At 26.8% G+C, this 14,091-nt stretch overlaps 2 protein-coding genes across 2 annotated transcripts in view; one reads left to right on the top strand and one right to left on the bottom strand.

Annotated features, from left to right (window-relative positions):
• The window catches only part of LOC100202935 (histone acetyltransferase KAT2A), a 48,274-nt gene extending 36,862 nt beyond the window's left edge, over nt 1-11,412 (bottom strand). The window contains exon 1 of the mRNA XM_065810511.1: nt 10,847-11,412. Coding sequence (XP_065666583.1) covers nt 10,847-11,080 — 234 coding nt within the window. The 5' untranslated portion in view covers nt 11,081-11,412. The remainder of the gene's footprint in view (nt 1-10,846) is intronic.
• Nucleotides 11,269-11,691, top strand: LOC101238385 (low molecular weight phosphotyrosine protein phosphatase). The gene has a single exon (XM_065809436.1). It carries the CDS (start codon nt 11,269-11,271, stop codon nt 11,689-11,691), a length of 423 nt encoding a protein of 140 aa, XP_065665508.1.
• Nucleotides 11,692-14,091: the final 2,400 nt, after the last annotated feature.

Here is a 14,091-nt window from a genome sequence, read left to right as displayed (position 1 = left end):
ATACATATACATACATATATGTGTGTGTATGTTTTGATTAGATATTTTGACTCATATAGCAAGAGTCGTTATCAAACTAATAAAATATTGTATCTATATCTATATCTATATATACAGTATTATGAAAAATTTAGGAACCACCAAATAACAAATCATAATTTATTTTTATTTTTAAATTTTTATTTTATCGAATATATTTTTATGGAAAAAAAGTAATAATAATAAATTTTAGAAAATAGACAAACAAACAAAAAAAAAAAAATAATGACAAAAACTTTTAAACAAATAAAAAAAATGTAATTAAAGTTTTATAGGTAATTTTTATTTAAAAAAAAATTGTGAAAAAGTTAAGAACCACAAAACAAGCTGTAATTTTTACCTAATACCGCGTAATTCTACCATGAATTTTTAAGCACTCATTTATACGATTTGGCATTGAGTCTATTAAATTCTCTAAAATATGTTTGAGAACATTTCCAAGTATTGTTGGTAAAATATTGTGCAACTCCTCAAGGCTCCTTGGTGCTTTCTTGGCAATCTCTTTATCAAGTCAACTCCAAAGATTTTCAATGCAATTTAGATCTGGGGTATTTAGTAGCTAAATTAGACGCTCAATATTTTTGCTTTCAAACCATTCAAAGACAATTTTAGCCCTATGACACGGTGCATTGTCTTGCTGAAAAATGAACGGAACGCTTTGCTCAAGTGTATCAATTGACGGTAACAAGTTATTATTTAAAATATCGACGTAATAAATAGAGTTGAGTTGACCATCAAATAATTTAAAGATACCGAGGCCATAATATGCCATGCAGCACCATATTCCAACCGACCCGCTACCTTGTTTTGTTCTTTGAACGATACAATCGAGATTATATTTTTTTGAAGGCTGCCTGCGAATCATAATTCGGTTTTTTTGGTTATCAACCTCGATATTCATCTTATCACTGAACATTCTCTATTTTTCCTCTATTTTTCTTTAGATCATTCTTTTTGCTTTTTTATATGTTGTTTGGTAAGTTGGTAATTTTAGTCTTTTTTTTTTTAGAAATTTTAGAATAGTCGCTTTTTTCCATAATATATTGTTAGCTATTAGTTTCCTACGTACAAGTGATGCCGATGCTGGACGTCCATTTGAAAGCTTCCATTCCCTTCTTAATTCATGCAACGGCATGGTTCGATTTTTCTTTGCCAACCTGATTAAAAGGCGATCATCATTGGGTGTTGTCAAACGCGGTCTTCCAGAACGATGGCAATCAACGTAAGATTTCGTCTCTTTTTTTTTGAATTTGATGATTTGAATCTTTTGATGATTGTTAGCACCGAACTATTTGATCGCTTTATTAATTTTCCAATTTCATGAGCAGTTTTACCTTCCTGGTGAAAATGTACCACTTTTACACGATCTTCATAGGTAATAGGTTTTCTGCTCATTTCAAAAGAAATTAATTTTTTTGCTTGAAATTAAATACTTTTTTAATACTTTTATTGGTTTTTTGGTAATGACTCAGGTCATTAATAGAATATTTAAACAAAAAAGGTAAAAATAAATTAAAAAAAGACATTTTTCGCTGCATTTAGCACAAAAAATTCTTTGTGGTTCTTAAATTTTTCACAAAAAAATATTTTAAAAAATTAACACATAATATTTAATCTTTATTTTTATAGGTTCTATTAGTTTTTTTTTTTTTTAAAAAAAAACTTCTTTTTTCTCAAGTTCTAAATATATATATATATATATATATATATATATATATATATATATATATATATATATATATATATATATATATATATATATATATTATGTATGTTTATAATATATAATATATATAATATATATATATATACATACATATATATATATATATATATATATATATATATATATATATATATATATAAAATATATATAAATCGAGAGATTAAATGTCTTTATATGCATACAAACATATTAATCAGACAATTCAAGAATGCTCAATTAAGATAAAAGTGCAGCTATTTAAGACCTACTGTCTCTGTGTTTATGATGTGGCTCAATGGACTAATTTTTTAGTACAAATACTATGTTAAAGCTAGATTCTTGTTACAAGAAATTACTAAAATGTTTTTTGGATATGACAAGTACTCAAGCACTCAAATATGTCTATGATACTAGGCTTGCCTAATCTAGATACTATATTGCGTAACTACTGACTTAGCCTTATAAATCAGTTAGTTACCTGTACCAGCAGCAATGCAGCTGTGTATAGATTAAACAGAACTTTTAATTAATTTTTTTTTTTTAATCTTAACTATGGACATTGTACTGTACTTGTTGTCTGAATTAAATAAATAAATAAAAATAAAATATAATATGTTTATAATAAGTCAGTATGTTGAGCTAAACAATATACTTAATAAATTAAATAAGCAATATACAGGCTTTGACAGGAATGGCAGAGTTTAGCCTGCACCTGCCTCCACACCAGTTTAAGTCATTTACACAAGCAAAATAAAGCCTGCACAAAATATAAACATTTTGGTAAAAAAATTTTAAATATGTAGATGTTTTTTATTTAGTTATTCTTTTCAAACTTCTCACACGATATAACTTCAATAGAGATGGAAAACTTCAAGTTTCTTTTTTAAATTAAAAAATATAAATAAAAAATTTAATTTAGCATGTGCTAAAAAAATTAAGTCGTTTTTAACAATTAGCCGCTCTCCTACTTGTTATTATAGTGCTCGTCAAAATTTTCATATGCCAATTTATAAACAAAGAAAAAGAGAAATAAATGAACTTTTTTAACGTAGAAGTATGAAAAATCAATTTTATAAAACAACATTAAATTGTATTTTTATATTGAAGTTTTATTATAACGATTGATTATGTTATAACCAGGGATGTGGAGTCCCAAAAGGACTCCGGCTTTATATCTCTACTTTTTCCAAGTCTGTAGTGTCCAGAAGCTCTAAACACTCTAAAAAATTCAGGAGATTTAATGGCTTAAAACTTGTTGTTTTTAAGCCTGGAGTCCCGGAGTCCTTGCAGCCATTATACCTAAGGACTCCGGGTTCAAAAAATGATTGTTCCTCTAACCTGAAAGTCCTAATTTTTTTTCTATTAATAGTCCATAAACATATTTATATTTTTAGAGCTCCTGGATACCAAAAATAAAGATGAAGTAATCTTTTTGTGACTTTCAAATCCGGAGTCCTTTTTGGGGTCCGCATCCCTGGTTATAACATTATATTATCAAGTATTTATTTATTTAATAAATAAATTATTAAATAAATATAAAAATGATATTATAAAAGTTTAATTTAAAAAATGTTAAGATAAAATATATTTTTTTGAAATGCTTGTTTTTCTACCTTTTTATCACTAAAAAAACAAATGCTATCCCTGGAATGAAAAACAAATGCTATCCCTGGAATGAAAAACAAATGCTATCCCTGGAATGAAAAACAAATGCTATCCCTGGAATGAAAAACAAATGCTATCCCTGGAATGAAAAACAAATGCTATCCCTGGAATGAAAAACAAATGCTATCCCTGGTATGAAAAACAAATGCTATCCCTGGTATGAAAAACAAATGCTATCCCTGGAATGAAAAACAAATGCTATCCCTGGAATGAAAAAAAAATGCTATCCCTGGAATGAAAAAAGAACAAAATAAAAGTTCAGTAGAAATGTCAAAATTTATCATCAAACATAACAATTTTAATTTCTCCAAAAAGCCTGCAAAAGACAATAAATGCGGGTGGCCACCATAGACCACTAAGTCCATTTTAGGTGAGCATTTATATCTCCTGTATATATATATATATATATATATATATATATATATATATATATATATACATACATATATATACATATATATATATATATATATATATATATATATATATATATATATATATATGTATATATATGTATGTATACATATAAATATATATATATATATATATATATATATATATATATATATATATATATATATATATATATATATATATATATATATATATGCTATAATAATAGAATTTTGATGGAAATTTCCTATTAATGTCGAATGTAGAACATGAGAATGCCTGAAAACATATGCTTTACTTTCAAAATCAAATAATAATAAATTCTAGTTAACAAATTACACTTATGTTCCTACAAAACTTATTTTTCAAACTTAATTTATTTTTAATCGAATTCAAATTATTGAATCCAATTTTTTTATTTATTGTTTAAAATACTTCTCATGCTTTGAAAGAATCTTTTTTTTTCAACTTCTTATGACACAATAACTTTGTATTTCCAATTAAAAAATTATGACTGAAGTGTTTTCTTGTTTAGGGAAACTTACCAAGTAGATATACCAATATATTTAGATATAATTTAGATATACATTTTAGATGGAGCATGGAGCAGAAAATGTTTTTTTTTTTTTTGTGTTATTTACCTCCTCAAGGCCGAGAAGGCCACTACAGATGAGGAGGCTACTTAATAGTGGTTATAACCTTCTTTCAACTCTATAACTCCGAAACACAAACCTTGACAAACAAGGCCGCTGTGTGGAGAAACAAGTTGAGCGCAGTACTACAAGGGACGTGGTGGGAATTGAACTCGAAAACACTCGCTTATGTAGCGAGCGCTTTACCACTATACCACTACCGCATTATGTTTAACACTTAAATGACAATTTTCAAGCATCAAAACATTACAAAAAACGTGATTGATTCTGTTCTAAATCATTTTTTTATTGGAGAAAGAGCAAATGGCAATAAATATAATCATGAATGGCTAACATATTCTCCCTCAAAAAAAAAGTGTTTTTCTGTTTTGTAAGTTAAATTTTCAAGATTTCTAATTACTGCTTTACAACTAATGATTTGAATGATTAGAAAAATGCTGTTTTGTTGCTAAAAGGTCATGAAAAATCATGCAAGCATAGGAATAACCCTTTAATGGTTATTTGGTTCGCAAAAGTGACAATACATTAGATAATCAGTAAATGAAAGAGACGAGAAAAGAATAGAAATATTGACAAATGGTTCCAAAATGAGTAGCAGCAGTTATCTTCACATTAGTTGAAAAAAATCTTACATTTAGAGGTTCAAACAAATTGTTCAATGTAGAGGGTAATTGAAATTTTATTGGTCTTCTAGAATTGATTGTCCAAAAAAAAAATTATGAAAATATAATGAATGCATTAATGAGAATTTCTGAAATCGATATTTTTGATACAGCAGCAAGAGCAGAGGTGCAAAATATTCATTCAAAAATGGAGGAATTTAAGTGTTTGGGAACAAAATTTTAGATTATTGAAGCACAAGCTAAGTTTTGCTATCTGATGTTGACTATACCCAAAGAAGACATCAAATAAAGAACAGATTTTATAGCAAATTAACAAAGAATGTATTGAGCCTCAAAGAAAATTTTAAAAACTATGTATTTTTTGAAATTTGGAACACTATCTATTTAAATTTATATTAAAACAAAATGCTTTTGCATAATTAAAACTAAAATTAATTAAGAGTTAATTAAGTTCAACAATAACACTTCAAATAGTACTGGTATATTAATCAGTAATGCCAATATATTAAAAATATATAGATTTTTTGATTGATGGGTTTTCAAATAAATGTGGAAATAAAATTTTATAATAAATTAGTTTTTAGTACAAATATTCACTTCTTTATTCATTTTTGTTTAACCAACGAGTTTTCAAATGAAATACAATGAAAAATAAAGTTTTTTGAAAACCTCAATTTCTTCCATAAGAAATTATATAGAAATATGTAGATGTAATAATTAGTTTTCAAAGGACTAACCATGAATAATAGGTTTAAAAAAATTTAAATGCCCTTAAACTTGCACTGCTTAGGATCCCCAAAATAAATCCAGCCCTGGTCATACTTTTATTTATTAAAATATATATATATATATATATATATATATATATTTACAGGGAAATATTGCCTGTTTTAGGAAAAAATGCCTACGTTCGGAAATATTTCTGCCAAATTTCGCCGACACAAGGGGTGGTATTGGCCAAACTATAAGCCTAGAAAAGCCCTTGATATATATATATATATATATATATATATATATATATATATATATATATATATATATATATATATATATATATATATATATATATATATATATATATATGGTAACAATTTGTTATATAAACATGCTATAGTAGATATATATATATATATTTGTATATATATATATATATATATTTGTATATATATATATATATATATATATATATATATATATATATATATATATATATATATATATATATATATATATATATATATATATATATGTATATTGTTAATTCACATCCCCAAGGCATAGAAGGCCACTACAGGCGAGGAGGCTACTTAATTGAGGTTATAACCTTCTCTCAACTCTATAACTCCAAAACACAAAACTTGACGAACAAGGCCGCTGCGTGGAGAAACAAGTTGAGTGCAGTACTACCAGGGACATGGTGGGGATCGAGCTCGGAACCTCTCGCTTATAAAGCAAGCGCTCTACCACTACACCACTACCGCATATATATATACACGCACATATATATTTTGAATAAAAAATATTTTTAGCGGTGCCTCAAGACCCTAGAACATTTAATGGGTCCCTAATATTAAAAAAAAAAAGACCCAACAAGAAATATATTTTTCAAAAGTTTGTTTTGTTATAAAAACTTTAAAAATAATAATTACTTTATAAAAAACATATATAAAAACATTTTTAATATAAAAGTGTTAATTTTCTAGTAATTTAATCTAAAATAATAATTTTTTTTTAAAAATGATGATTATTTTTGAAATTTTTATATAATTTCGCTTCGATGGAGACCCATATATATTCTTACACGGTAGTTGAAAAGTTTCTTCCATAAACTTTAGCTTTAAAGAGAACGCTAATGAACCAGACCAGAAAAAGTTTAAAAACTTGAACAAAGTTTGTTTTTTTTAATGATAGATTGCTTGCCCAAACCAAATCCTCAGTCAATGTAGTAGCACTTTTTTGTAGCAGCAGGCTATAAGTTAGTTGATGTAGTAGCACTTCCTTGTAGCTTCAGGCTATAAGATAGTCGATGTAGCAGCACTTCCTTGTAGCAGCAAGCTATAAGATAGTTGATTTAGCAGCACTCCCTTGTAGAGGCAGGGTATAAGAAAGTCAATTTAGCAACACCTAGCACATGTTTTAAAGATATAACAAAATAACAAAACCATTGAAATAACAAAACCACTATTAATTAAAAAAGCTTTCTATTATTTTATTAATATTGCGGTTTTTAAAAAATGATAAAACTTAATGTATTTTTGCATTATTTTAATTGTTTTAACTTTTAGACAACATTAAAATGTAGATTAATTGATGAAGTCACTTAATTGTTAAAATAGACTTTTTTAACCATAAAAGTCTCTTTTGACTTTGATATACGGATATATATATATACACACACACACACATACACACACACACACACACACACACACACACACACACACACACACACACACACACACACATATATATATAACTCCTAACTGGTTGTCAGAAAGTTTCTCCGTATTTTGTTGACAAAAAGTAAAAATTAAAATGCAAGACCGGAATTTTCTTTTTATGACTTGATAGACTGCCTGCCCCAGCCAAACCTTCAGTCGATGTAGCAGCACTCCCTTGTGAGTCAGGCTATAAGATAGTCGTCATAGCAGCACTCTATTGCGAGCCAGGCTATTTGTCAGTCAATGTAGCAGCACTCTGTTGCGAGTCAGGCTATAAGATAGTCGATGTAGCAACACTCCGTGCATGATTTACAGTAAAAAAATAAATAAAAATAAAAATATTTTATTAAAAAAAATAAAAACAAAAACATTATTTATATTATTAAAAACATTAAGAATGTTTTTAAAAACATTCTGGTCAATTAAATTTGCGTTTTTGCAGTTTTTTTAAAAAACGATTAATTTGTAATTAAATTAATGGCTTTAACTTTCTGACAATACGCAAATACTGGACAAAAGTCAAAAGTAATTAAAAGTGACATAGCATTTTTCTGCGTATTTTAAATTCATATTTACCACTTTTGTTATTTATTATGCATGTCTAGAAAATTTAGTGTTTTTTTGTCATTTTCAAATTCGATAGTATATTGTATTTTTGGATGCTGTTGATTAAGTATTGTCTTAAATTGATTAGCATGGGCAATATTAGGGACTCTAGCATGACTGTCATCTACGTATCTATAAAATGACTTGAGATGGTTTGGTTTCATAAATCAATAAGTGAGTTGTTTTACAGCGCTGTATTTAGTGCTCTTTTTTCAAGATGTTGAAGAAAAGATTCAGCTAAAACTACCATAAATGAAAGACCTATCGGACCTGAATTTTCAAGTTCGTGTATTTCATTGTTCCATAAAAAGTTTGGTCAGTATAAACATAGTTCAATCAGAATTTTTATTTCTTTTATATTTAATTTTGTCGCTTTTTAAAAATTATCGCTCACCTCCAATAACCTTATGAGTACTTCAGCAGCTTCTTTAAGAGGAATTAATGGGTATAAGTTTATAACGTGCAATGATACCTGAATTTCGTCACTGGATATGTCCAACGATTTTGCTTTTTCTTTTTCTAAAAGTTGATGCTAAAAAGTTTGATAGGAAAGTTCATGAGGCTCTCAAAATACAGTACCACCAATGTTCCCCTCAACAAAGCGGTATCAATTTAGATGAGGGTCAATATGTGTCAAAAAAATTTTGGACACCATTTATGGCGCACTTACGTCAGAAAAAGATAAAACCATCCCATTGAAATAAAATAAAACTGCCATTTTAAAAATAAGATACAAAAAAACAAAAAAAAATCTTTAAAGCTGAAGACGCTGGTCACAACAATCCAGCGAAAATTTCTTTCATAAAAATAAATAAAAAATAAAAATAAATTTAGTATCAAGAGAAACTCGTATTAATTGATGTTTATAAAATAATAATAATAATAATATATATATATATATATATATATATATATATATATATATATATATATATATATATATATATATATATTATTTTGGACACCATTTATGGCGCACTTACGTCAGAAAAAGATAAAACCATCCCATTGAAATAAAATAAAACGGAGTTTTTGCTTATGCTCTTATAAACTAAAACACTATCTAAAACGGAGTTTTTGCTTATGCTCTTATAGCAACAACAGCATTTAAATTAAATTGTGATTTTCTATATGAAGTTTTTGTTTATGCTCTTATAGCAACAACAGCATTTAAATTGAATTGTGATTTTCTTTATAAAAATGACTTTAATTTCTACAAAGAGAAAATGTAAATTCTCAAGCACTATGCAAAATAAGTATTCATGCTTTGCTAAAGGGTGCAATGAGAATGAGGCAAAGTATACAATTTGTGATATTTACTTGTCCACCACTAATAAAGTAGCTACCAACTTGGAGCGCCATGTTAAAAGCCAAAAAAACCTAATCAAAGTGCCAGCGCTCCCTTAAATAAGTTGACAGTTGAAGTAACTTTAGCATTTTATATAATATTTTCTTATATGATATTATAACAGATATTATATTTTGTTGTTTATTCTTATCCAGTGCCAGTACCGTAGCTAGAGCATCATAGTCTCTCCTAAAAAAGGCCATTAGTACCCAAAAACCATAAAAACCTTCCATTTAAAGTATTATTAAAATTAAGTATGTCCTCCTTTTGGCTTTCCTATGTCTTCCTATAGATGACTGTATATCTGGCAACCCTATATATATATATATATATATATATATATATATATATATATATATATATATATATATATATATATATATATATATATATATATATATATATATATACATACATATAATATATATATATATATATATATATATATATATATATATATATATATATATATATATATATATATATACATACATATATATAAATATATATATAAATATATATATATATATTACATATATATAATATATACACACATACATATATATATTTTAAAATATATACATTTATATATAAGCAGATATATATGTATATATATATATATATATACACATATAAACATATATATATATATATATATATATACATATATATACATACATACATATATATATATATATATATATATATATATATATATATATATATATATATATATATATATATATATATGTGTGTGTGTGTGTGTGTGTGTGTGTGATACATACTATATGCGTTAAAAAATGGCAATATGGAAACCCATTCAATCCATACATGTGTGCAAAGAAATTAATGTTAAAGTTACTGTGCATGTTAGATTTACATACACACTCAAACACACACACATAAACATAATAAATAAATGTCATACATTTATATATATACAAATGAAGTATATATATATATATATATATATATATATATATATATATATATATATATATATATATATATATATATATATATATATATATATATATATATATACATATCTGTAAATTATGTTAGTGTATTTTACAAATAGAGTGCTTAATGTTCTTAAAGAACAAAGCAATAATAAATTAGTAAAAAACACTTATCTAACTTTTATCTTCTACTTTAAGTTTCACCATTGCTGGATCATCCGTCTTCCTGATGATCCAGCAATGGTGAAACTTAAAGTAGAAGATAAAAGTTAGATAAGTGTTTTTTACTAATTTATATATATATATATATATATATATATATATATATATATATATATATATATATATATATTATATATATATATATATATATATATATGTAGTGAATTGAAAATAATTAAAAGATTTTACTTTGCAAGATGAGTAAACAGCCAACTTCTCTAGTTTTATATTTTTTGGATAGGCTTTAACCTGAGCTTTTTTTTGGGTAATTCTTTGTATATTTGTAGGTCTACTTAACTCAGATGGAATAATTAAAGGAGACTTTTTTATATTAGCTGGATCAACTCCAGTGGAAGACAAGTTTGTATTTTTATTGTTTGAAGCATTATTTATGTGATGGAAATTTAACACATTTGACGCCATTTTGTTTGTTTATAAAATTGCTTCGATCAACCCATGCGAGTTTGTACAAATCGGTCAAATGTTAATAAGCGATTAAAAAACATAACAAGGTTACATTAAATTAATTTTTGAGTTCAGGTGTTCAGAAACAAAAAATGGTTGAGAAATCTGTGCTATTTGTATGCCTGGGTAATATTTGTCGTTCAACAATGGCCGAAGCAGTTTTTCGTCATATTATATCAACCAGAAGTGATTTGCAATGTTGGAAAGTTGACAGTTGTGGGACGTCTAACTACAATAATGGTGATGACCCTGATTATAGAACATTAGATACCTTAAGATTGCACGGTATTAATAACTACACGCATAAAGCTCGTCAAATATCTAAATTAGACTTTGACCGATTTAAATGGATATTTGTTATGGATTCGTCAAATTATAAAACAGTAAAATCGCTTCTTCCAAAATCTTCTAACAATAACTTGTTGTTTCTGCGTTTTTATGATCCAGATAAAGAGGAAGTAAACCCTTCAATTATAGACCCTTACTATAGTGGTCGAGACTGTTTTGAGCTTTGTTATCAACAGTGTCTGAAAAGTATTAATAATTTTTTAGTCAAAGAGTATAACTAAATACTTTAGTTTAGTTTAAGCTCATTTAAACAGCTAAATTTTAGTTAAAACTACGCTTTATATAGGCTAATACATATAATCATTTTAAAGTTTGTTAGTTATTTCAAGTAATAGAAACTTTATTTATTTTTATCATTTAAAAAAATATATGGTATAGTATACTGTACTTCTAAAATAGTATTTGCCGAGCTTTTTTGATTGTTTCTTATTGTTTTTATAAATTTTTAAGTATTAGGTTAAATATTAGTTTTCATTTTCATGTTAAGTCAAACTATTGTTTTGGCTGGAGAAGTTTTTTAGACTTTTGGACTTATTGTTTTATAATTAGTTTTGTAGTTTGATATTATCATCTGCGAGATTTATCATTAACAGAATGTAACAATACTATAAACACACAAAATTTTCAAATTTGCACCATGTATAGAGGCTAAGAAGAAGCCATGACTTCATTACTGCATAAGATTGAAGGATGATTTTATAAATCTTTTTTTTTTTTTTTAATTATTGGTTTTGGTAGATTAGACACATAAAATATAATATTTTTTATCATAACATCTTTTTAACACATAAAAGTTAAAAAAATAAAAATTAATAATATCGTAAATGTAAACTAAGAAGTTTTATTCTAATTTACAGTGGATGGCCATTGAAATAGGGCCATTGAGTTTCCTACACATTTTTGTGAAATTTTTTCCATATGGAAAAAACAAATAAAGTTTTACTGTAAAAAATAATTAAAAATTTAAAGAATAGTTGTTTATTATCAAATATAAATATAAAAACAATTTTTTTTAATAAAAATTGAAATGTTATCAATATTTTGTAAATCCACCCTTTGCTGCTATAATAGCTTCTACTCTCCGTGGCATGCTGTCAATGCATTTCTGTGCCAATTCTTTTATGTGAGGGTTTCGATGCCAACCTTCAATTAGTTTTTCAATAAGCCGGGTTTTATTTGTCACCAGTTCTTTTAAAGAAACCCCCCGTTTTAATAGCTCCCACAGGTTTTCTATAGGATTAAGATCCGGGGAATTTCCTGGCCAATCCAGCAGTGGAATTTTTTTCTCTCCAAGAAACTTTTTAATGGATTTTGCCGTATGGCATGGGGCAGAATCTTGCATAAATACACATTCGCCATCTGGAAAAAATTCCGAGACTTGAGGAATGAGCTTTTGCTCCAAAACTTTTTTGTATTGGTCCTGCCTCATTGTCCCTTGGACTATGTAAAGCCTTTCCGTACCCTTACCACATATAACGGACTACACCATAATTGAAAATTGATGTTTTAATGTCTCGATAATGCAGTCTGGATTGAATTTTTCACCCACCCTTCGTCGCACAAATGAGGCTTTGTCGTCCAAGATCTGAAACGTGGATTCATCAGAAAAGCACACCTGAAAACAAATATTTCAAAAAATGTTAGTCTTTCATTAATCTAAAGAAAATCAAGAAATAAAGCAAAAAATGACATGTTTAAGAAATAAATACCTTTCTCCAATCATCTGTTGTCATATTGCGGTGTTTTATAGCCCATTTCAGTCTTTTATCCTTCATGGCAGGCGTTAATTTTGGTTTTTTCGCAGGACGGTAACACTTAAAGCCTAACTCATCTAAGCGTTTCCAGACTGTGCAATCACTAATATTAATTCCAGCATCTTTAATCAATGTTGTGATTATTTTTCTGGGTTTTTTTCTATTCTCCAAGCAAATATTACTGATAATTCTCTCAGACCTTGGCGTTGTAAGGCGTTTTCCTTTACAGTTTTTACGGAGTGTGGATATAGAGTTTTCGCCATTTTTTATTTTTGATGCTATTCTTTGCGCAGTCTGCCAAGAAACGCCAATTCTTCTTGAAATTTCTCGTTGAGAATAGTTAGTGTTGCTTAAAAGTGACATTATTTCACTTTTTTTACAAACATTCTCATCTTTTTTTTTACCCATTGTCAGAAACTTTTAAAAGTTTAAAAGACAAATAGACACACTACAAAAATATGTAAAAGAAAATTAAAAAAGTTGAAATAATGTATATTTTTGGAAAAACTACTTTCAAAGAAGTTTTTCACTTAATAAAACACTTAAAAAATTAAAATTTTGAAAAATAGTCGGTTAAAAATAACGTTTGAAGAAAGATCCTCAACACACACACAACAAGCTTCGGCACTCTCCAAATGGTAACTGAACACAATTTGACGGTTTTACTTGTCAAAACATGCAAAATACAGTGTTGCTAGAAACAAAATAGTGTTGTCTACACAATAATTTGTAATAATGTCGTAAATAATTATGAAAAATTGTGAATTTTACGTTTGAAAGGTGAATTTATGCTGACAATATAATAAAAAACGTGATGACCCTATTTCAATGGCCACCCACTGTAGTTACATTAGATTATACTATAAC

The sequence above is a fragment of the Hydra vulgaris genome, chromosome 11, assembly GCF_038396675.1.
Source record: "Hydra vulgaris chromosome 11, alternate assembly HydraT2T_AEP".
NCBI classification, from domain to species: Eukaryota; Metazoa; Cnidaria; class Hydrozoa; order Anthoathecata; family Hydridae; genus Hydra; species Hydra vulgaris.
The sequence above is the reverse complement of the archived record's forward strand: the minus strand, read 5'-3'. Positions and strand labels throughout refer to the sequence as shown.